A 25209-nucleotide genomic window follows, 5' to 3' on the forward strand; every position below is an offset into this window, starting at 1 on the left:
AGAGAGTGGGAGAGATGGAGAGGGAGCGAGAGAGAGTGAGAGAGAGAGGGAGGGAGTGTGAGAGGGAGAGAGAGAGTGAGAGAGAGGGAAGGAGGGAGGGAGAGAGACAGAGAGGGAGAGTTGGGGAGATGCTTGAGAGAGTAAATCCACTCATAGGAGCAGCCGGAGTGAATGTGTACCGCGGGGCTGAAGATGGAGGCGTGGGTGTAGGCGTAGGCGTAGGCAGATGGAAATGAGAGAATGGGAAGCTTGTAAATTTTGTATTTGTTGGCAGGAGGGCGGGGCTGAGGCACCGCTGGCTCGGCTCACAGTCAGACCCCGCCTCCCCAACCCCCACCTCCCGAAATCCTATTTTTCCAACGTTTCATTTGATTGTAATCAAGACAGCAGGTGGCGGGTGTTTGCAGCTGAGCTAGTATCTGAGTAGCGCGTAGAGGGCTGTGAATCTTTAGTGCTGCACTGTAAATATGTACTGTACATGGCCTGTCTGACTACCACATTAAAGTACCTGATAATTCAGGAAAAAAAAAACTGAACTAAGTACATGTAGGCTATTGTAACACACTAATAGGAATACACACTCATAGGAAATCTACATAAATTTCCGGTTATATTTTTGAATAGCCCCATTTGAAAGTGAACATTTACCTGATAATAAATATCTTTTTCTATGATAAATGGCTCTTCAAATACTTTAAAAGTGTTTTTATTTTTTTATTTTTTTTTAAAGAACGAGCTGAATCTCTTGGCGGTACTCTGTGCGGCGTGCTTTACTCCACGGACGAGCGCGGTTTCACGAGCTGTTTTTACGTGGCGTCGCGTCATGTACTGTACGATGGTTCACCTGTAGCGCTGTTACTGAGGGGAAGTGATAGTCCTGTTGGGGGGACGCCGGTGGCGGTGTAGTTCTGCTCTCACTGTAGCTGTGTGTTTGATGTTCTCTGTGTGACGGAGAGACTGACGGCCGTTCGGCCCTTTCTGCAGTGTCTCTGTGGCCCGGCCTGTCGGTGGCTGCCCCTGTGATGGTGGCGGTTAGCGGTGACCTGGGGGGGGGGGGGCGCGCTGCCCACGCGTACCCAGGGAGAGAAAATGTGCGTTTTTTTTTACCCACAATGCACCCGAGCGCTGCCCGAGAGAAGCGCTTGGGCCGGTCTGACAAGGGGGGACGGGGCAGGCGGCTAACCCCCCCCCGCCCCGAGCTGAAGTCCGCCCCAGAGGACGCGCAGAAGAGGAGGGCCTCGCCGGGGGGGAGCGCCTGTTTCACAGACGACAGCGGGGCGCTTTGGCGTTTCGGTACGCATGCTCGAACCCCTCGCGCCCCGCAGCCCGGCTGGACGCTCAGAGGCCGCCCCGCGTGTGAATCCGTACGATTATAGCTGCACTTTATCGGTCACAGTTCTCACCGGTCTCACTCCGTCGCTCCTGGGAGCGCGCGGGAACGACGGCACAGCAATACCAAACCGCCACGTCTCTGAGCTGTCCGGCCAAGGCGGGCCGAACCCTTTCATAAGCTCAAATGATGATTACAGGTGTAACTGTAACCGCGGCAACCAACCGCACGCCTTTGGGGAACCAGGTCGCTGGTCCTGTCGACATCGGCGGAGATCGGAGTTCTGTGCTTCTTTGACCTTTTATTTTTTTTTTTGATACACTGTAGTTCAACTAAACCTTTATTTTTTATAATTAGATGCTTCCTGTTGTCATCCTTTGTTTTTTAAAACTAATGATGTGTAAATATTCAAAGCGACAGAATATTGTTCACTAATATATGGATTGTCTTCAGTTATTTGGGGTCTTCTTTTTTTGTTCCTTTGTAGAACGCTTGCTGCCTTGTTGCTGATTCATTTCGTTTTTTTGATTATTTTTGTAGATGTTTTAATAAAGTAACCTTTTTAGATAAAGTGATGCGATGATGTCACCTGACGTATAGTCTGTTTCTCACGAAACTGTCCCCACACACAACCGTGTTAAAAACAACAGGACACAATATTTGAGAAGTGAAAAGGAGTGTTTTATAGGTATACAAGTAACATTTCTTACAAATCATTCAAGAACTCAGGTGTGGCAGAACTACATTAAATACAAGAAACAGCCGTGTTCCTAAATAGAGTGGAACAGCACATAAATCAGCCTGACCAGCATTACAATAGGAACAGCCAATCCAAGGCAAGCAAGCCACATTTACACAGAAGCACTACATCAGGAATCAACATGCCATCCACTCTGCCCCCTAGTGCACATTTTTCATAGTTGCATATTCTCACCCTCAGGCCAGTCAGTTACAATGACATCACAGGAATTTGTGTTGCAATGTTATACAACAGTGATATTTGTGGAATTGGCTTTTCTTCAGTAGTCTTCACTTCTGCCAACCATGAAGAGTACTTGGGGACAGGCAAAATGTGAAGCAGTAAACAATTCATACAGTAACAACACACACGGGAACAGGGTAAATATGCACAGGCGATCTACGTAAACTATCCATAGGCAAATTCAGGTCAGTAATACAGGAAGACAGGCAAAGGGAGGTGCAGAAGGAAGGCACTTGGCTCTAACACATGCATATCATAACGTACCACGGCTCGGGCAGGAAGTCCCGCCTCTCTCACCATAAACACAAACTGATCATCGCTTAAAGGCAGCAGGAGAAATCAGCGAGCAGTCCCCCCAGTTCCCAGGTTCCCCGGCTTCCGTGTTCTCGGAACGCGGGAGCGTGTTAAAGGATTCAATTCACAGCGTGAGAGACGGATTCCTTCCCAACTAAACGTGTTCAAAGGGAACGAGACTGACCTGTCGACACCAGCTCCTAGCAATGAAGCTTGCAACACTCACGACCTTCTCTGAACATAAACCTTCCCACTGTCCCCACCAACCTCCTCTCTCAACACAAACCCCGCCCACCTCTTCCTTTCCAATGTCCTCAACCTTCTCTGAACATAAACCCCACCCACCCACCTATCCACTGTCCCCACCAACCTCCTCTCTAAACACAAACCCCGCCCACCTCTTCTCACATTTTAAACATTTAAAATCCTTCCCTACAGTAATTACATAACCTCATTTACAAATCTAATTTGGCTGAAAAAGGGTGTTCAAAATCACAACATAGATAAAACATTTAAAACGCGTAGTAAACCAGGTAAAATGACTCCCATTAAAACATTTTTGCTCTGGAAACTGGATTTAAAAGCTATTTGACACATTTCTCCGTAACAGCACAGGAAGGCACTTTCAGCTCCAGATTGGTTTGCAAAAAAAAAAAATGAATTTAAAGTAAAGAGGTTTTGTCATTTCGTTTTTTGTTCCCATGTTAGTTTGTATAAAATATCATGCACGAGATACTTATGAGACTAGCTGCTAGAACGTGAAAAATAATCAAGAAAAACACAATGCATGCATTGAGCGCACGTAAAATAGTTTGATCAGCAATGTGCAGGGACGCGTGCGGACAGGGAAGTGTGCGCTCGATTCACTTTAAAAACGGCCCTTCCGTCCCCTCACCAAACCAGCAATGTCCCAGAATGCAACTCAGGCTCAGTGTAACACTAAGACGAGAGGACACCGCCCTCTCCCTCATCTGACTGTACAGCAGCCGTAACAGACGAAAACACAACCTACCCTAGTTTCATTCAGAAGTCTCACAGATACAGGGGGGAAAATCAGCAGTGGGGTCATCCGTGGAATGCCTCGAGTTTTGGTCAGGTGATCAGCGTTGCCCTTGGAGACATACTGAGCGCAGGACTGAAGCGTTAAGTCAGGGGGGGAGGTTTGGCTGCAGCTCTACACTGGCCCTCGCTCACACCGCTGCACTTCAGCCTGAGGGACCGGTGTGGCCCAGAACGGCCTGCCCAGAAACCTCAGGACAACAAATGCGTTCAGGGAGGAGGTTCGAAATTTCCAAAACCCGGAGCCCCGCACCCACCTCACAGACCGCCATTATGCACCGCTGTTTTCACAGCTGACGCTGTCCCACTGGGACTGAATTTCCCTGCGTGCCTGCAGGTGTTTTAGTAGGCAAACGAGCTGCAGGAATGCTGGGCTGAAAGTCGGAAATGGAAACAAAATGGGGAATATGATTCCACCCATGGCCCCAGTTCACTTCACTTTTTTTTTTTTTTTTTTTTTTACTTTCCAGAACAGGCTAAAACAAGTTTCTTTCAAATCCACCTCTTCGCTACCCTGTTTTTTTTGTTATCTCTCTTGCTCTAATTCGTGCATTTCACTATGAATGAAACGACCGCAACTGAAACCAGGTTCCTGCGGAACCTGCAGGGAACTGCCCAGGTGTGCGAGCGCGCAGACTGAGTGATATGACAGACTGAGGCTTGGCTGTATATAAGTGATCCGATATGGCTGGCCTATATACCAGCGTTCTACAACACAACGTGGCTACTCGTATATTTCAAACAGGACGGTTTAAAAAAGCAGGAATATGTGAATAAGCAGAATTCAAAATGGCACACAAAAACCAAACACAGTACGATGCAGAGCACCCCCCAAGAGTGGTCCCAGCGCGTACACTGACAGGAGGTGCGGTCACAGAAAGACGGACAGAGTCGTGGAAGGTGGCTGCTATGACATCACAAGTGTACTACATTAAGGAAATGATAACGGGCATGAGGCCGGTGATTGCAGACTGATTACGCAGAGGAGCCTTCTCTTACTCAGCCCATGCGGGTTGAGCTACCTGTCACCTGGAGAGGGAGAAGAAGAAAAGAAACAAGAGTCAAAACAACAAGCTGCAGCAGCTCATAAGATATTTCTCCACACAACATTAATACTATTGTTAGAATTATTAATACTGCTATTAACCCTTTGAGGAGTAGGTTTTTTTGGAATGTTTTTTCAAAATTCTACGCCAGTGTTCTAGAACTCCACTGCTTCCAGTCACCAGAAGTGATTGTGACATCAGCATCAGAATGTTCAGTTGAGAACATTCTAAATCGTGTATCTTACGCTGTTAAAGTGCTAGATCCACTCGCACGTGGCTGTGTAATCACACAGCGCGGCGTCACAACGATTTGAAAGGAGGCGCAGCGATGAATCGAAGCGACGCAGCCCCTCAGCGGCGGGGGCGGAGCCCACTGACCTGTGAGATGTTGACCCCGGTGAGCTTCTCCACGGCCGCGGGCAGCCGGGTCATGATCTCCAGCACCTCTCCGGTCAGCTTGGCCGCGCCCACCTCCGAGCCGCCGCTGGACACCATGGTCAGCTTCTGAGTGGCGCAGAGCGGCCTGCTGATCTCTTCCGCTATCTAGAGGAGGGGAGGCAGCACTGCGGGGTCAGATAACGGTATCGAGCGCCCGCCAGCCAACGGCCTCCTCTCCTAACGGAACCCGCCTCTTCAGCGCTGCGCTCAGTGATTAACACGTTCAGGTTCACAACTCCTCTCCCTCTCAGTAACACTAATAATAACGATGATGATAATAATAATAATAATAATAATAATAATAATAATAATGCATTTTATTTATAAAACACCTTTCCAAAGCCTAAGGGCACTTAAAGTGAAAAGGGTAAAAAAAACTGTACAGAAAGCAAAACAGACACATAGGACAGTAAAACCGGAGAGAGTACAGAATAAAGTAAAAGCATTAGCATGCTAATCAAAGCACTGGTGGAGCTAAGGGGAAGTTATAGTGAAGAGGTGGGTCTTAAGTACGAATTTAAAAATTTCAACTCTCTGCTTCCCTGATGTTTACTGGAAGAGCATTCCACAGAGAGGCAGCAGAGAGAGAGAAGGCTCTGTCACTAGTCCTACAGAGCCCGTATCCCATAGTCACCCTGCTCCACTTCCTGGTGATGCGATGACCTTTGACTTTAAGCAGCACACCCTCTTTTCCATGGGGGGAGGCGAGCCTACTCTCCCTCCCATAATGCTCAGCGCTGGCTCCGCTCGCCCCAGAGCCCCCAGGTGCCCGGCCTCACCAGGGGCAGCTTCTCCAGCAGCATGTCCACCATGGCCCCGTCCTTATACTGATGGAACGCCTCCGCCTTCTTAGACATCTGCTCTGCATCCGCCCGCCCCTTAGCCTCCACCGCAAAGGCCTCGGCCTCGCCCTTCACCTGGGGGGGGGGACATTAGGAGGGTGAGAGAAGGAGGGAGGGATGGGTGGGGAGGAAGAGAGGGGGAAGGAGGTAAAAGAGTCAAAGAGGGAGGGAGGAAGAGAGTGAGAGAAAGCGAGAATTATGAGGGACAGAGAAGGTAAGAAGGAGACAAAGAGGAGAGAAAGACAGATAGAAAGAGAAGGCGAGACAGAGAGAGAGGGAGTGACGATGATGAGATTAAACTACAATGCACAAAGAGAGGGTGGTCAGTGTAGAGGGGGAGCAGGGTACAGGGGAGAGTAACTCACTCTGATGGATTCGGCCTCAGCCTCTGCTTCCATGATGAGCTGCAGACTGTGGAGACGAGAGAGAGAGAGAGAGAGAGAGAGAGAGAGAGAGAGAGAGAGAGAGAGAGAGAGGGGGGGAGAGAGAGAGAGAGAGGGGGAGAGGGGGAGAGAGAGAGAGAGAGAGAGAGACAGAGAGAGAGAGAGAGAGAGAGAGGGGGAGAGGGGGAGAGAGAGAGGGAGAGAGAGAGAGAGAGAGAGAGAGAGGGGGAGAGGGGGAGAGAGAGATGGAGAGAGAGAGAGAGAGAGACACACACACAGCGGTTAGTTTACGTGGCCGCACTGGCGGCTCGTGCCGCGGCTGGCCCACGCGGCGGCGGGTTGGGGGCGGGTTGGGGGCGGGTCGAGGGCGGGCCGGGGGCGGGTTGGGGGCGGGTTGGCGGCTCACCGCTCGGCCTCGGCCAGCCTCTCCAGACGGTACTTCTCGGCCTCGGCCGGCTTCTTGACCCGGGCCTCCAGCTCCCTCTCCCGGCGCGTGATCTCCTGCTCCTGCAGCATGATCTGCTGCGAGCGCTCCACCACCTGCACCTGCATCTTCTCCTCCTCGATGCGCTGCTTCGTCTTCGCCACCTGGGGGCGAGAGAGAGACAGTTCACTGTTACTGCTATATTGTTATTGCTATATTGTTATTATAGTTCATTGACATTTTGTATGCGTTATCTTCTAGGTGTAGAATTTTATTTCTGTGGTCTGGATTTTATATTTATTCTGTTTATTGCAGCTAAATTGTTATTGCCTGTCTGTTATGTTTGTCATGTGAGTGAATACTTTGGCAATGTAAGTGTACCCTTACCATGCCAATAAAGCTTATTGAATTGAATTGAGAGAGAGAGAGAGAGAGAGAGAGAGGGGGAGAGAGAGAGAGAGGGGGGAAGAGAGAGAGAGAGGGGGGGAGAGAGGGTTCACAGGGTGCACACGCACACAGGATACGCCCACTGCCACAGTTTCCACACACTCACGCAATACTACAATACGTTGATACTCCAATTACAGGCAAACCTTACATCAGCAGAGATTGATTTGAACTGTTTGACTGCTATACACGTTATAACAGGGAGACTTAATACAACTTACCCACATACAGAAAAAACAGGTACAGCGTATAGACACACAGAGAGAGTAACAGTACCTCATGCATATATGGACACTCAGCAGTGCTGTGCAGTACTGTAAGGATGTTCCAGCAGTACCTGCAGCTGATAGGCCATCTCTGACTCCGCCTTCTTGGTGTTGACCTCGATGTCGTAGGTGGACTTCTTCAGCTCGTAGTCCCTCTGAGCTTTGGCCATCTCGATCTCGTTCACGTACTGCGCAGAGACCTTCTCCTGCATGGCCTGGGCCTCCTGATCAGGGGGAGGAGAGAGAGCAGCAGTCAGGCGTGTGTGTGTGTGTGTGCGTGTGTGTGTGTATATGTGTCTCTGTGTGTGTTTGTCCGTGTGTGTGTGTGTGTGTGTGTGTGTGTGTGTGTGTGTGTGTATGTGTGTATATGTGTCTGTGTGTCTGTGTGTGTCTGTGTGTGTGTGTGTGTGTGTGTGCGTGCGCGTGTGTGTGTGTATATGTGTCTGTGTGTGTGTGTGTGTGTGTGTCTGTGTGTGTCTGTGTGTGTGTGTGTGTGTGTGTGTGTGTGTGTCTGTGTGCGTGTGTGTGTGTGTATATGTGTGCGTGTGTGTGTGTGTATGTGTGTGTGTGTGTGTGTGTGTGTGCGTGTGTGTGTCTGTGTGTGTGTGTGTGTGTGTGTGTATATGCGTCTGTGTGTGTGTCTGTGTGTTTGTGCGTGTGTGTTTGTGCGTGTGTGTGTGTGTGTGTGTGCGCATTCATATACTCAAGTGTGAACACATGCTTTTGCAGACTTTATATAGTCAGAAGAGAGAGGTAGTAAAAGAGGGAAGCAGATAAAAAAAATCTGGGCCTCTGTCCACCTGCACCTCAGAACAGGAGAACTGATCTAGGATCAGTTCTGCAGTTTATCACATAATGGATTTATCACATAATTTATCACATTAGGATCCTAACAGGGGAAACCTGACTGAGAATCAGCACTCCCACCCTGTGAAGCCCTCATGCCCTCATGCCTTATTTATCAAGCAAGGAGATCACAAACCGTCCAACCCGTGGGACAGGCTTCCACATGAAAAACTCTGTGCTGACACGCTTTCAATCTGATGATGAAACAGCAGCAGTTTCGTCTGCCTGTAGCTCCTATGGCAGAGGTGGGCAATGAGGGCTGTATCCCCCTTCCTGGCCTTCATCCAAACTTCTGGCCCAAATGACTGAATTAGCCCTAACGTTAACGCCGTATGACATTTTGGCTACGTTTCTCGATAGGTGCATGAACGACAGCCAAAGACTGCTCTTGTGTCTCTATATGAAAGGCTTTACTGTGATCTAATCGAATGAGCCAGCGCTGGTTTATACAGCCAGTTAGCTCATTTAGCAGGGAAAGGGGTTAAAGCCACACACACACACACACACACACACACACACACACACACCCGCACTCCAGGACCGGAATTGTCCCCCCCCCCCCCCCCCCCATCCTCGGGAAAGCACAACCCCAGCACGGAGAAGGGAAGCTTGGCTGACGCGGATTACTGTCCCTCGGGGAGGACAGCCTGGGAAAAGTTCACACGCCCGTCCGCTTCGCACGGACACAGAAGTCCGTTTCGCCAAAACCGCGAGGAACAGCCTTCGTAAGCGCATCGCGCTCGAACCCCAGGAGGCGTTAAACAGGCCAATACACTTCAGTCATTTACTGCACACGTAACCATGGCGTTTGGTGCAGGAGGCTACCAGTGCCACGCCCGTGGTGTTACGGCAGCCGCATTAACCCTTTAGAAACTGCACATTCCCTTTTTATAACGCTTCCAAACGCCAGAGCCTGCCATTACGGAAATGTGGAAGAAGTGGGCGGGGTGTGAATCACTGAAAGTCACCAGAAAAGCACTACACGTGCAGTCAGTAGACCACCTATGCACAGAGAACCATCACCAACAGGGACATATACACACCTGACAACCCACAAACCCCCGTACCCAAACCCTAAATCTAACCCTAACCCATCCCACACAGGGACATGCACACCTAACTACTCACAAACCCCCATACCCGAACCCTAAATCTAACCCTAACCCATCCCACACAGGGACATATACACCGAACAACTCACAAACCCCTGTACCCAAACCCTAACCCATCCCACACAGGGACATACACACCTAACTACTCACAAACCCCTGTACCCAAACCCTAACCCATCCCACACAGGGACATACACACCTAACTACTCACAAACCCCCGTACCCGAACCCTAAATCTAACCCTAACCCATCCCACACAGGGACATATACACCTAACTACTCACAAACCCCCGTACCCAAACCCTAAATCTAACCCTAACCCATCCCACACAGGGACATACACACCTAACAACTCACAAACCCCTGTACCCTAACCCTAAATCTAACCCTAACCCATCCCACACAGGGACATACACACCTAACAACTCACAAACCCCTGTACCCTAACCCTAAATCTAACCCTAACCCATCCCACACAGGGACATACACACCTAACTACTCACAAACCCCTGTACCCTAACCCTAAATCTAACCCTAACCCATCCCACACAGGGACATATACACCTAACTACTCACAAACCCCCGTACCCAAACCCTAAATCTAACCCTAACCCATCCCACACAGGGACATACACACCTAACTACTCACAAACCCCCATACCCGAACCCTAACCCATCCCACACAGGGACATACACACCTAACTACTCACAAACCCCCATGCCCGAACCCTAAATCTAACCCTAACCCATCCCACACAGGGACATATACACCTAACTACTCACAAACCCCTGTACCCAAACCCTAAATCTAACCCTAACCCATCCCACACAGGGACATATACACCTAACTACTCACAAACCCCCGTACCCAAACCCTAAATCTAACCCTAACCCATCCCACACAGGGACATACACACCTAACTACTCACAAACCCCTGTACCCTAACCCTAAATCTAACCCTAACCCATCCCACACAGGGACATACACACCTAACAACTCACAAACCCCTGTACCCTAACCCTAAATCTAACCCTAACCCATCCCACACAGGGACATACACACCTAACTACTCACAAACCCCTGTACCCTAACCCTAAATCTAACCCTAACCCATCCCACACAGGGACATATACACCTAACTACTCACAAACCCCTGTACCCGGAAGCTAAATCTAACCCTAACCCATCCCACACAGGGACATACACACCTAACTACTCACAAACCCCCATACCCGAACCCTAACCCATCCCACACAGGGACATACACACCTAACTACTCACAAACCCCCATGCCCGAACCCTAAATCTAACCCTAACCCATCCCACACAGGGACATATACACCTAACTACTCACAAACCCCTGTACCCAAACCCTAAATCTAACCCTAACCCATCCCACACAGGGACATATACACCTAACTACTCACAAACCCCCGTACCCAAACCCTAAATCTAACCCTAACCCATCCCACACAGGGACATACACACCTAACTACTCACAAACCCCTGTACCCGGAAGCTAAATCTAACCCTAACCCATCCCACACAGGGACATACACACCTAACTACTCACAAACCCCCATACCCAAACCCTAAATCTAACCCTAACCCATCCCACACAGGGACATACACACCTAACCACTCACAAACCCCCATACCCGAACCCTAAATCTAACCCTAACCCATCCCACACAGGGACATATACACCTAACTACTCACAAACCCCTGTACCCGGAAGCTAAATCTAACCCTAACCCATCCCACACAGGGACATACACACCTAACTACTCACAAACCCCCATACCCGAACCCTAACCCATCCCACACAGGGACATACACACCTAACTACTCACAAACCCCAGTACCCAAACCCTAACCCATCCCACACAGGGACATACACACCTAACAACTCAAGCCCTTTCCTAACAAAGCCCTATACTCATACCCTAACTACATGTACGTTAATCATTCAACAACAAATAAAAAAGAAACACAATAACGCAGATTTCCGCAAGCAGTGCCTAGTCACTCATAAACTCATCATCAGAGCAGCCAGCTCTGTACTGCAACAAACACAGGAACCTGAAAAAGTTCACTGCGCAGAGACCACTTCCTTTAAAAAACCCCCCCCAAAAAAAACCTCATGTTTCTCCACCACAGCTCATTGTGCCCAGCAGAACTGCCCTTTGTCTGGAAGATGAACAGAGAGACACTGTGCAGGCGGCATCCAGAGAGATAGCAGCCACACAAACGCACATTATTTAATCAATATGAACTCTGGAAACACAGCTTCCTGTCTTCTTCAGAGATTCGGCGCTCGTCGCCATGGTTACCCATTTGTGTGCAGGACCACGCGGACATTAGAGTGTTCCTGACATTACGATAAGCAACCTCACGTAAGGCTAATGGAGAAGAACAGGGGAGAGAGGGGGGAGGGGGAGAGAGAGAGACAGAGAGTGATAGAGGGAGAGAGAAGCAGATCAAAAGACAATAGAGAAGACAACTAGAGCGAAAGAGAGTACAGGGAGCTTGTTAATGTAATAAATACTGACAGGATGCTACAGTCAGACAGAAATCCACAGAGAAAGATGGAGACAGGGAAGGAGGGTCTACGCTTTCTTCATTCCTGAAGGTACTTCAGCAACTTCATCCACACTCATAACCTAACCCCAAGCACAACCAAGAAATTAAAAAAAGACCCAAAAAAGGGTGACTAGGAATGCCATTCTTACATAATCACCAATGATAAAATAATAACCTTAGTCAGCTGAACACAGGCATTCCTCCAGGCAGCACACAGTGTGAAAAGCGTTAGCACACTTAAGATGGCGGTTCTCAGACTCACCCTGATGACGGCGTCCCTCTTGTACTGCGCCTCCCCAATCCTGGCGTCCCGCTGCACCTGGGCCGTCCTGGCCTTTCCCAGAGAGTGCAGGTAGTCCTGAGAGAGAGAGAGAGAGAGAGAGAGCACAGTGAGAGACCACATACACACACGCGCACATGAGCGCACACGCACACACACCCACACCCTCTCCACACATACACCCACACGCACACATGCGCACACAAACCCGTGGATTACATTCACGTTGAGACGGAGAGATTAAGAACGCATGCCTGGTCATCGTGAACGTCTTTCAGCGTGTAGCTGACCACGCTGATTCCCATGTTGACCAGGTCAGACGAGGCCACCTTGAAGACCTGCTCGGAGAACTTCTTCCGGTCCTGGTAGATCTCCTGCAGCCGGAGAGAGAGAGGGGGGGGACAGCGCGTGAGAGCTGGCCACTGCAGCTGGAAGCGTCTGAAGACTGCGTCTGCGCAGCTGCATCTGCGTCTGCAGGGGGCGCCACTGCACCTCGACGGTAAGGTGAGCGATGATGGCCCTCTGGTGGCCCTCCAGGGTCTCCAGGGCGATATGGGTGATCTCGCTCTCCGTCTTGCCCATGAACATCTGGCAGGCCGCGGCCAGCATCTCCTTATTCTGCCCCTGAATCTTCACCTGCGGAGGACAGACGGGCCACACACTCACCCACTGCACAGTACACTAACATACAACTTAAGCAGTACACTAGTGTAAACTCACCCCCGTGCAGTAGCCAGAGTACACACTGACCTACTGCAAAATGCACTAGGACACTGATCCACTTTAGAGTACACTAGCATACACCCTAAACAGCACACTAGTGTACCCTAACCTCTGGACAGTGCCTTAGAGCGCACACGAACATCACAGCACAGTACACTGGGGTACACACTAACCCACTGCATAGCAGACTAGGGTGCAAACTAATCCCCTATAGAGTACACACAAGTACACTGGGGTACACACCAACCCACAGCACAGTAGACTAGGGTACACACTAATCCACTATAAACCACACACTAACCCACTGCACAGTGCACTGGGGTACACAATAATGAACAGCACAGTAGACTAGGGACACTAATCCCCTACAGAGTACACACTAACGTACTGCACAGTACACTGGGGTAGAAACGGACTAAGGCCATTGAAACAGTGAAGTCAGAGGCACGGAGAGGGCGCTCACGGCACGCACAGAGCGTGTGGGAGGCAAACGTAACGGACTCCCAAGGCCAGTACCTGAGCGATGCCAGTCACAGAGATGGGAACACCGTGACGCGTGTACACTTTGTCACTCTTCACGTTCAGTGTCATGGTGTTCAGGGTCATCCTGAGACAGAGAGAGATAAAGAGAGAAAGAGAGAGAGAGAGAGAGAGAGCAAATTTAATTCACACAGTAGCAGAAAGGGAGGGGCGGAACTCATTAGGTACTAGCAGAGCAGGGGCGTGGTCATTGGACGGCACGGGCAGCAGAAAGGTCAGCTGACTACCTCTGGATCTGCTGCACACAGGGGAGGACGAAGACCCGGCCTCCGGCGATCATCACGGGGGGTGAGCGGCAGAAGCCTGGCGGAGACACAGACAGGCCGTTACACAGGCTAGGCAACACACTGCTGCTGCTGCTGCTGCTGCTGCTGCTGCTGACCCCACACGAGCTCTGTCTGTCCTCACCAAGCAGCACGGCCAATGGGAAGCAATCATTAACAGCTCTACACAGATCTGGGCAGAGTCTAAAGCAGCCAATCGCAATCCCCGAGGAATGTTTCCTCAGAGCATGCCAATCATTACACAATCAGTGCTGCTGCAGAGATCTGTACATCCTGCATTGAGAAATTTCCTAACAGCCAGTAACCAGTCATTATTTGTACTTAAACATGCATTCATACATCTAACATAGTTTAAATATGAATATGCACACAGAGCATTAATAACACAATGACATAACAATGTAACATACCGGACACCACCATTGCCTCGTTGGGGCCACAAGTGTAAAACATACTGAGGCTGATCAAGGAACTGCATGAGCAAACAGGAAAGTGAGTGTGAATTAGTACAATGTGAAACATACAAAATAAACGCCAATGTAATCTGAATCACGTGGATATTCGGTTAATTATTATTTTTTCTTCCTGATGACACATGGTCCTGTAGACGTCACATCTTTTTTCATAACGCTAAAAAGATAAATATGAAGCACCATAATTACATTGCTTTGTGTGGCAAAATTCATACAAACAGAATATGTAAAGATAACTGGAAACGGCCACTGCTGCACGATGAACTTTGCATTTATTTTCGTTGTTAGTTCATTTGCATAGCTAACCGAGAGAGCCGTACAGATAATTTAATAGCATATTTTACAACGGCAGCTATTTAGATTTGTCATATGTCGGTCATGCGACCTACCTACGTTTTTCACTCGTTCCGATAAATCCTTCCCCTCCCCCACATCTCAGAGCGAATTTCCTGTTTACATCAGCCCACTACATTAAATACACTCTTTCATATTGTGGGGAAGCGGAGATTGTTCTGCGGTTAACGCTCAGACAACTAGGCCAAGGCGTACTTCGCGTACCCTTCTTATTAACTAGCCACTGACTTAGCTTCGCTTGCTACCATACTGCAACTTTCGTTTTCGCTAGTAATAGTTGCAAAAACAGAATACTTAGACTAGCTTCCTTTACGAATGCTATATTCGTTGCTATTACACATAGCGATGTAATTTTTTTCATAACTCGGTGACTTGGGAATGGAATTGAAATTTGAATACATAGCCTAACGTTAGTGTAGATATCATTTGTAAGCTATTGGTATATAGCTAGCAAATAACAGCAGCTATGTAACCTAACTGGTCTAGCTGCTAACATTTTCTTTCGCGCACTTCACTAGCTGCTATTTGCTAGCTAACTGTAACGATCAGTTGTAACGATCATGCTACCAATTCGACTGCGCTTAACTGGAATAGCAACGACGGTGACCTCCCCTGGCTCGTAGCGAACTACCAAAGCCAATTTAACGTTAGAAATGAAAAAGGTATCAAGCTTCTTCGGTGTGAAGAATAATGTAGATAGCTCCGCGGCAATGTAACAAGTAGTTAGTTAGCACAGTCTATAAAACTACACAATATTTCGATTCCTTAGGGTTTACGTTTTGGTAAAACAATAACGTTACATTTTCTGGCTAGCTGAACTTTTTAAAATTAATTTTCTCATATAGCTGGCTAAATATCTAGCAGTCACGAGCCAACTTACCAACCCTTCTCTGGACGAGTGATTAGACGTTGACGCCTGTCCGCTAACTGGTGGTTAGCTGTTTCGCAAGGTCCTGAATCCGCTCGGGTCTGTAAAGCGCATCCCACACCCACAACAGAACACGTTAAGCACTCTGGCTCCCTCTGGCGGCGAGGAGAGGTGGATCTAGTCCAGTGTACTTTTGGTCAGTGGTTCCCAAACTCGGTCATGGGGCCCCTGTGTACGATGGCTTTCCTTCTAACCACATTTTTTAATCCCAGAATTTAACAAGCTGTTCACATTTTTTAAGTGGGTGCTTTTCATGTTTAGATGGATTATTTATCATCATAATATTAATATACCGCATTGTGTCAGAAATAGCTATGCATGCCACAAAGTATTAAAATTCTCATGTTCATACTGTACTATATTGCAAACAGAAAAGAGGTTAATAATTTTTAATTGATGAAATTAAAATCTGAGATGAATTAATAGGATTCTAATTGGTGGACACACGGCCACTAAAACTAACCATCTGGATGATAGTGAAGAATTCAATGACAAAGCAAATGATAACAAGCCATTATTGTGTTAATATTACATTACATTACATTACATTCATTTAGCAGACGCTTTTATCCAAAGCGACGTACAAAAAAGTGCATTTTCATGATCGTAGACAACTGCTGAACACGGGTTCAGTTTAAGTTAATAAGTTTAATTTAAAAAAATATTACCTCTTTTTATGTAATTTTATGTAATAGTTTACAATGTAGGACAATACGTATAGCAGAATCGCTAGCAGTAGCAGTCAATTTTACATTTTTCCAATTGTAGTCTAGTTTCTTGCTATATTATTGAATTATCTTCTATTAGGTATCTCTATGAATGTAGATATATAGTATCTATACGAGGAGCTCGACAAAGTTCACTGAGATGCTTATTAAAAAAGGGTGCATGTGTTTGGGCATGCATGAGGTGTGTGTGTGTGTGTATGTGTGTGTGCGTGTGTGTGTGCGTGCGTGCGTGTGTGTGTGTGTATGTGTGTGTGCATGTGTGTATGTGTGTGTGTGTGTGTGTGTTTCCATATAGCCCAAGGGTGGAGGGCGCTGACCGTAACCAATCATATTATAATTCCAGTGCAATTATAACAGAAGCAAGAAATAATGGAATACAATAATCTGTACATAACCGTATTAACCGCCAAAATGACATCACCATAACTATAATAACAGCCAAAATATTCTACCGCAGCCATATTTCTTGGCTTTTCCTTGCACCTCCGTACGCGATTGCCAGTAGGGCCTACTGTAACTGACAGCAGTGCTCATTATTCCCGACAGTCCACCGGCCTCGGAAACGTTTCAGTGTAGCCTTGTGGAATCAGGTTAAATAGGTCTGATATAATGAGACAAAGCCAAACACAGGCTAAATCATAGACATAAAACAAAAACATTTCCATCCATGCCTTCAGTTGATTGTTAATGCTCTTGCCAATCAAAGCTTCTCCAAATGACCATCATAAATAGGAGCACTGTCATTAGTTGATAAAAGCAACCTGAAACATATATTTAGATGGACAATAAACAATGTCCATTGGCCTGTATCTCTCAATAATAATGGCTTGTCTATAGTTTCTGTAGGCTACTTGAATGTAATGAAAACCCATCAAATGTATAGCCAGCTTGTGTTTTTGATAATATTTATTTGTAGGCCATATGCTTTGATCATGCTGAAAATGAAAGATAACTTTCTGTTTCGTGTTTTCAATGGTTACTGTGTAGATATAGTAGGCGTGTTTTACTGACTAAATAACATGGGTAATATGGACTTCAGTTAAGCAAAATTGATCATTGCAAAATAAAGAAATGAACATGTAAAATAGTGGCCTATGCCTGCAGTCATCTGGGCTTTATCTTTTCTGTAAAGATGTTGGATCAAACAAAATGTGCAATGCAAATTAAATGATGCTTTCTGAAAAAGGACAACTTCATAGATGTCTACCAAGTATGGTTCCATGATAAGTCACATGTGAAATGTAAAATAACGCTATGTTATTCAGAACATGTGTATGTTGATGGTGGTTATCTTGTTTCGTAATAATATTTTTATTGAAATAAATAGAGAGCATATACAAAACTCAATGTTAGTGCAAGAAAATGTATTCCATCTTCCACTTTTTTGTTTTTTAAACAATTATGCCTACCCACCCATACATGCATCCCCCACCCACTTATTTCTAGTTGCCTGTACTGAGGTACTGCACAGATCTACATAAATGTACACATACACATACAAACATGTGCACATACACACACAGACACATATATGCCTATATCTTCAAGATGACACCAACACAAAAATAAATAAGCAAAATAGCAAGAATAATAATCATAATAGACATAATTATTATAAGGTAACACAGAAAATAGCTTTAGTCTGGGGACCACACTGTCAGCCGGTGACAAGAGGGGTTGCCAGGTAGAATAAAATGTTTGTACTGATCCCCTGATAGTTATCCCCTTTATTAACCGTAACAAATGGCTAAATAGTCTATTTATAACTGCCTTCTCTCGATTCTGCCGCGCTGACTCATCTTTTCTGAGAATTCAAAAGAACCACCACCCAGAAAATATTGATCAAATAGAAATAGAAGATCACATGAATTAACCTTGTTTTAGACATACGGCTGTGTTTTTGAAAAATGTTGCGCTGTTAATATTCGTACATTTATTGCGCTATGACGGCAGGTAATCTGTACAGTTGATAAGGGTCGGACAGCACAGACGCGCAAATTAAGAAGGGGTGGAATGGTGCAAAAAAACAGCGCTCTATGTCACCAGAAATAAACTACAAATTCCACTGTCCTTCAGCAGACGGCACTCCCTGTCCACTTCCGGTCCTTACCCTTTCGTTTCAGAAACCCCTTTGCCTTGGCTCCTGCACCAATCGACAGCCCACCTCCTAGATTCTCTGTCGACAACAACCAATCATAATTCACAGCCTCGTTTTGGACACAGTCCCTACGTATAAAGCCTTTGTCCCACCTAAGCGTCCGGCAGCTGCTTTTATTCTTGGAGCTTTTTGTGGGGCAGAAGTTCATACAGAGGCGCAGTTATTCCTTAATTTTCTTTAACATAGAGTATCACACAACCAGAGAGAATGAGGGAAATTGTGCATATTCAGGCTGGCCAGTGTGGTAACCAAATCGGTGCTAAGGTAAGAATGATTTCGAACCAATCAGAACGGTCATAGTTAAATTGTTTAATTGCATTGCACGTGGGTTGACAGTAACACTTAATTAAGTGTATGTACAAGAAAAATGATTTGCTTCAGTTTAAAATTTCAGCTGTTTTCTTTTCATGTTATATGCCTACTTTACAGGAAGCCAAGAAACCATGATTTTTAATATTTCCAGTTTAAAAATCGTTAAATAAAATAAAATCAAGACACGCATCTCGTTGTTCTTGAATTTACTAATCAAAACTAAATAAACGGCTTTCATTTTTCATCCATTGGTTGTGGATCGTCTGAAAAATGAACGGGGCACGAGTTAAAAGTAATTTTCATGGTTCCCTTCTTCATATTACCCACAAAGACAAGGCCTGCAACGAAAAGCTTTTTATTCTTTTGAATTGTATTTTGCGTACATATAACCGGTTTGTAATTGAGCTCAGAATTAAGGACCGTTATCTCGTTTATTGGGGAGGAAAGCGGGTCCTCTGCCTAGACTTGATTTTCAGGAATGGGCGTGGGTCTGCATCACCATCGCCCCTCTCTGTCCTTTTAGTCAGTGTTAACGCTGATGATAGTAGAATAAAAGTGTCGGCATTAATTTGTCCTCCTCGTATCTCAGTCCCTTTCACTCGCTCTCTCTCTCCCTGACTCCGCTGTACAAAAGTGTCCACTCTGCCAGATGGCTTTAGCGTGCGCAACGTGTCATGCATGCTTCAAACCCGATGAAAATCTATCGGTCACGTATTCAAAGTTTTCCCACTTAAGTCTTTTGCACGAGCAAATGAAAATGGATCAATAAATCGATTCATTCTGGTCAATGGAAGTGCTGAGTGAGGGTTCTGTTGGGGTAGGGGGAGGAGGCATGGGAAGGGTGGGGCGTGCGTAATTGACAAAGAAAGACTCCTTTCCCCCTTTCAATAAAGCGTACGCCGTGGATCCGCTTCAGCCACGTATATAGTGATGAAATCAGGTTTCGCGATTCATGTTACTCATTTCATAGTCATTCTTTTATTTCTCGATGAATACATTAGTTTTGCTTTTGCGGATTAAACGGGTATTAACATATCGGACTTTCTCGAAGAAAACTAGGACAATTCAAGATATGGTTCGAATATTAAACAGATTGAATCTTTGTAATCAACCAAAAATGTACATTCACAATATAGGCTACAATATTCATGAAACGGGGTAGATGGATCCTCTTACATTTGTGTATAAAGAAATGGGATACGCAGAAGAGCACGCACTACTTTACAGCAACAGGATTGTAGCCCAGGTTATAAGGCACCGTCATCTTTGATGTAATAAGAAGCGATGGCACAGCCAGCGTCTTAATCGATGGTCTGTAACAAAACGGGGATGGGGGTTGGGTAGTAGCCTACGCTGAGGCACGGAGAGGATAGATTCTTGTACGAATGGAGCAGCTATTTATTCGGGGGAGTGTAGGGTAGGGAGAAAGGGAGAAGATCAACAGATGACAGATGTAGAAATAACATATGGTGGTGGTGGGGGGTTGGGGGCAGGGACTGGTCGAAACGGTTAGAGTTTGTAACCCGAAAATGTACGTTTGATAATATAAATAATTTATGAGTCCATTCAAAATTGGAGATTTTCATTTATTATTCACATTTTTGCATGTAAAGTAGAACTGATACCAAAAATGAATGGATTCAAAATCGGCTATCAAATGTACACAAACTTATTAATTGCAACATAATTTATGGTATGCCATGACTTGCTTTGATAATGCCTAATCACCCTGTCCATTGTTACATGTAGTTGAAAATTTCCTGAACAACTGTAGGCTAATTAAAACTTGCTTCAGATTCAACTTGACATATTGCCAGTCATAAAATTACAGGCACAAAGAACTACCGTCCAGGGTGGTTATTTGCCAGTCACTGGTGTGTGATGGTATCCTTTTCAGGGCCAGACTGTCATGGTACATGCTTGTGCATTTTGAAATAACATCCATTCCACCATGTGTCAATGATTACAAAGTCTACAAAACGTTGGGGGCAACTAATGCAAAAATGTTTTTCTCGCACACTTAAGACAAGACAATGGCTGATTGTGTATCGACACAAGGGCGCTTCTTCATGCACACATAATGCATTTAGCCCACAGCCACATAGGTATTCCTCAAATGGGCCTGCATTTTCCCCCTTTGTAAATGCCAGACAATTTGCTTAGTGTCATATCACCGACTGCAAGAACAGTTCACTTTTGAACATGCATCCGGGAAGAACTGGGACTTCTTTGTATGCAGTTTCCCCCCCCCCCCCCTCATCGTTTATACAAGCTCACAATGAAACGTGCTGCGTGGATAACGCAGTGTTCAGTTGTGCAAATTCAAAATCAGGAATGACGCTCCGTAAAACTCACTCTCGTGTCTCCGCTTTTATGTCACTCCTGAACCGATGTTTTTTTCCGTTTTTGCTGCCTGTTTTTAATCCGTTCTAAAAACACGACTGACACCCGTTGACAGTCACATCACTTTGTTCTTGTTGTGAAACATACAGAGTTGTAGTTTGCGTTTTCTCGCTCTGAGAAAATGCTTCTCAATTTGGATTTCCCACGCATTCTTGTTTCAGTTCTGGGAGGTGATCAGCGATGAGCACGGGATAGACCCCACAGGCACCTACCATGGAGACAGCGACCTGCAGCTGGACAGAATCAGCGTCTACTATAACGAAGCCACAGGTATCACATTTCAACTCGTTGGAATGAAGCACATTATTGCCACAGGACACCGAACATGACAGTGTGGTAGAATTACGTGGGTAAAGATCATGAGGCAACACAAGGTAACAAATTGGCCTCAATGACATATAGGTTGTCACGTCTCCATCCCGGTAAAAACCATCGACCGGATTGGTTGTATCCCCTTTCGCTCTGGGTTTATGTTTCCTGGGGGGGTGTGAGGGGGGTGTGAGAGGTGTGACATAGCGCGGGCCGTGTACCCTGCAGTACTGACCTGGTGTGTTTGTCTTCCTCTGTCTCCGTTTCTCATGGAGGAGGCAAATACGTGCCCAGAGCCATCCTGGTGGACCTGGAGCCCGGGACCATGGACTCTGTCAGGTCCGGGCCATTCGGACAGATCTTCAGACCAGACAACTTTGTGTTCGGTGAGTGGTGGTGGGGGATGTGGGGGGGGGGGGGGAGTAATGTGGAAAGATGTTGGTGTGGTTTGGATGGGTGTAGGCTGCGTGGTATGATGTGGGAAGGCCAGTTTGGGGAAACAATTCAGGATGGGATACGACAGATATGACAGAGCCAGCAGAGATGCAGCTGGGATGTTTTTGAGAAGAAGGGGTCTGGCTTAAACGTGCTGAGGGACCTTTTTTCTGGTTTTTGATCGACATGTTTAATGTGTCTCCTCATCCCATTGCTCCCCGCTTCTCCCCTTCCCTCCCTCAGGTCAGAGTGGCGCTGGAAATAACTGGGCAAAGGGCCACTACACCGAAGGGGCCGAGCTGGTCGATTCCGTCCTGGACGTGGTCCGCAAAGAGGCCGAGAGCTGCGACTGCCTGCAGGGCTTCCAGCTCACCCACTCCCTGGGCGGGGGCACCGGCTCCGGCATGGGCACCCTGCTGATCAGCAAGATCCGGGAGGAGTACCCCGACCGCATCATGAACACCTTCAGCGTGGTCCCCTCCCCCAAAGTGTCTGACACTGTTGTGGAGCCCTACAACGCCACCCTGTCCGTCCACCAGCTGGTGGAGAACACGGACGAGACCTACTGCATCGACAACGAGGCCCTTTACGACATCTGCTTCCGCACGCTCAAGCTCACCACGCCCACCTACGGAGACCTCAACCACCTGGTGTCCGCCACCATGAGCGGCGTCACCACCTGCCTGCGCTTCCCTGGGCAGCTCAACGCCGACCTGCGCAAGCTCGCCGTCAACATGGTGCCCTTCCCCCGCCTGCACTTCTTCATGCCCGGCTTCGCCCCACTCACCAGCAGGGGGAGCCAGCAGTACCGCGCCCTCACGGTGCCCGAGCTCACCCAGCAAGTGTTCGATGCCAAGAACATGATGGCGGCGTGCGACCCGCGCCACGGGCGCTACCTGACGGTGGCGGCGGTCTTCCGCGGCAGAATGTCCATGAAGGAGGTTGATGAGCAGATGTTGAACGTGCAGAACAAGAACAGCAGCTACTTCGTTGAGTGGATCCCCAACAACGTCAAGACCGCCGTCTGCGACATCCCGCCCAGGGGTCTCAAAATGGCCGTCACCTTCATCGGCAACAGCACGGCCATCCAGGAGCTCTTCAAGCGCATCTCAGAGCAGTTCACCGCCATGTTCCGCCGCAAGGCCTTCCTGCACTGGTACACCGGCGAGGGCATGGACGAGATGGAGTTCACCGAGGCCGAGAGCAACATGAACGACCTGGTGTCCGAGTACCAGCAGTACCAGGACGCCACCGCCGAGGAAGAGGGAGAGTTTGAGGAGGAGGCTGAAGAAGATGCGTAAAAAGCAACGAGAGATGGGGGGGGGTTTGAGGGGGGAGGGTGGGATCAAAACTGAAGCAAACCGAAGCCCGAAAATAGTGAAGCAAAATTAAGCAAAAATGAAATTTGAGAACAGAACAATGGCGGCCTAAATGATCAAGCAACCAGAGGAGGGATGGAAGGACATTGTCAGGATTCACGAAACATTGATGAGAGGCACCAATCCCAACCCAGCAAGTGATGATTAGAAACTGCTGCAAAGCGAGTCAAATTAGAAAACAGCAACAAAAAAAAAATGAACTAATAAGAGCAGATGGTGGGATTGTGTCAGCAGTAAAAAGAATAAAAATAACACGAATGTAAGCAAGGATGGTGGATGAGAAGGAAAAAGAAAGGAATTTACCGTAAACCTTCAATATGACCAAATACAACTAGTAAACATCTACTTTCGTGCATCTGTGTTTTTGGGTCTCTCCTCATTCCTCGTCCCTTCCAATAAAAAGACAGAAAGAAACAACAGTTTTAAAAAATCAACCAATAGCAACAAAGCTGGCCTACCAATAATAAGCACAGTGATGTTGCAGCACAACCAAGATGGTAAACTGCTGTTTCTTGAATGGTCAAGTCAGGTCTGCCTGAACAGAGAGGACAAAGCGAGGAAACGCAAAGACACAGAACACCCCAAGTGAACAATACAAGTAAGGTCAAGGAGGAAAGGATTGAGAGTGAATGTCAGCAGAGGAAGATGTGTGAGGAGGGGCTGGAGACTGATAAGGTGTCTTACGTGCCAAGAATAAGAGCTGTCTGATCCATTTCATGGTGTTTATCTATTTATTTTTTTATCTTCCCTGTGTTTTTATTTTATTTTACTTCTTTACTTTTTAAAATTTGTATTACTTATTTCAACTGAGCCTCTTCCATTTCCAGATCAGTTCAGTGACTAACAATTGAATGTCTGGTCACAGAATTTCTTATGGAGAGAGTAAATGCAGAATATTCATTCAAGTGGACCTGCAGCTCCCCACAGTACAATAAATGCACGCTGCACTGAGAGAGGGACCAAACAGTCACGGAGAGGAGGCCATTTTAAACTATTCACACTGCACAGTGTTTAGAAATGCAGAATTTAAGATACGTAATCAAATTCATTTTGAAGACCACATGCATATAAGTATAGGTTGGGGTGAGACACTGTGAAGAATTTCCAGAAGGCGACTTGGTTGGAGTGGTGTGTATTACCTGAAGCAGACCTCCACCGAACGCCAGCCAACGTCTCGGAGAGGCAAGGGTGGGTACACACCATGCCCCTGGGAAAGGGGTATGGGGCTGAATGTTTTAAGAAATCAAAATGGTTTCTTAAACAGTTACAAGAATGTTCCAACTAAGGGTTCACGTGAATTATATTCACAGAATAATTTTTGGTTAAATTAAATTGAAGGAAAATGTGGTCGTTCATCAACGGAAATGAAGTAAAACAACTGCAAGTGCAGTCGTGCTATATATTACGTATAACTGAGCAAAAAATGTGGGGAAGCTCGGATGTTTTCTCTCCTCGTATTTGTGTTTGAAGTTCTGCAGCTTCAACTCTACTTTTTCTCCATCTATTTGTGTTTGTTTTTTTTCCCTGTCCTGTCTTTCTGAAAACCGTCTTTCGTACTGAACAGGAAAGGGCCTCTGGGGAAAAATAAAATGCCTTTTTATAAAAACGGAAATATCCTCTGGTGTGATTTTGTTCGCGGTTTGTCGTAAGCTGTCCGCGTCCTCTCCTCTGCGCTGCTGGGGTGCTTATGCGCTGCAGATTGGTCGCAGATGGCGCACCGACACTGGATGGGACATTACTGGAGGCGGTCCGTTTTTCGAAAGTAAGTCCTCGCATTGCAGAAGATCTCGAGCGCAGGCAGAGGGAACGCGATGAGGTGAAGTCCAGAAATCAGTGAAAGCACACTCCTC

General features: G+C 46.9%; 2 protein-coding genes across 3 annotated transcripts; one reads left to right on the forward strand and one right to left on the reverse strand.

Moving 5' to 3' along the window:
- Nucleotides 1-3448: 3448 nt before the first annotated feature.
- On the reverse strand, nt 3449-15712 carry flot1b (flotillin 1b). Of its 2 annotated transcripts, none has more exons than XM_035392975.1 (13): nt 15588-15712; nt 14291-14352; nt 13824-13899; nt 13573-13663; nt 12826-12969; nt 12588-12707; nt 12316-12411; nt 7583-7735; nt 6781-6962; nt 6357-6402; nt 5929-6066; nt 5090-5254; nt 3449-4694 (listed from the first exon to the last, which is right to left on the reverse strand). In XM_035392975.1, the coding sequence occupies exons 2-13, from the start codon at nt 14331-14333 to the stop codon at nt 4665-4667; spliced, it is 1284 nt and encodes a 427-aa protein (XP_035248866.1). In that variant the 5' UTR covers nt 14334-14352; nt 15588-15712; the 3' UTR covers nt 3449-4664. The 2 variants fall into 2 exon arrangements, with proteins under 2 accessions (XP_035248866.1, XP_035248874.1); XM_035392983.1 differs by lacking the exon at nt 15588-15712 and adding an exon at nt 14743-14823.
- Nucleotides 15713-18605: 2893 nt separating this feature from the next.
- Nucleotides 18606-24971, forward strand: tubb5 (tubulin, beta 5). The gene is made up of 4 exons (XM_035392963.1): nt 18606-18785; nt 21398-21506; nt 21821-21931; nt 22224-24971. Exons 1-4 carry the CDS (start codon nt 18729-18731, stop codon nt 23279-23281), a joined length of 1335 nt encoding a protein of 444 aa, XP_035248854.1. The 5' UTR covers nt 18606-18728; the 3' UTR covers nt 23282-24971.
- The last annotated feature ends 238 nt before the right edge of the window (nt 24972-25209 follow it).

The sequence above is a fragment of the Anguilla anguilla genome, chromosome 1, assembly GCF_013347855.1.
Source record: "Anguilla anguilla isolate fAngAng1 chromosome 1, fAngAng1.pri, whole genome shotgun sequence".
NCBI lineage: Eukaryota > Metazoa > Chordata > Actinopteri > Anguilliformes > Anguillidae > Anguilla > Anguilla anguilla.

What these genes read in the sequence shown, in the direction of transcription:
- flot1b (XM_035392975.1), bottom strand. Translation starts at nt 14,333, where the DNA reads ATGTTTTACACTTGTGGCCCCAACGAGGCAATGGTGGTGTCCG. An exon ending in TCGCTCACCTTACCGTCGAG is followed by an intron (nt 12,708 to 12,825) that starts GTGCAGTGGCGC and finishes CTCCGGCTGCAG; the next exon opens with GAGATCTACCAGGACCGGAA. An exon ending in TGCTGGAGAAGCTGCCCCTG is followed by an intron (nt 5,255 to 5,928) that starts GTGAGGCCGGGC and finishes CCCCTCCTCTAG; the next exon opens with ATAGCGGAAGAGATCAGCAG.
- tubb5 (XM_035392963.1), top strand. Translation starts at nt 18,729, where the DNA reads ATGAGGGAAATTGTGCATATTCAGGCTGGCCAGTGTGGTAACCAAATC. An exon ending in GTAACCAAATCGGTGCTAAG is followed by an intron (nt 18,786 to 21,397) that starts GTAAGAATGATT and finishes TTCTTGTTTCAG; the next exon opens with TTCTGGGAGGTGATCAGCGA. An exon ending in ACCAGACAACTTTGTGTTCG is followed by an intron (nt 21,932 to 22,223) that starts GTGAGTGGTGGT and finishes TCCCTCCCTCAG; the next exon opens with GTCAGAGTGGCGCTGGAAAT.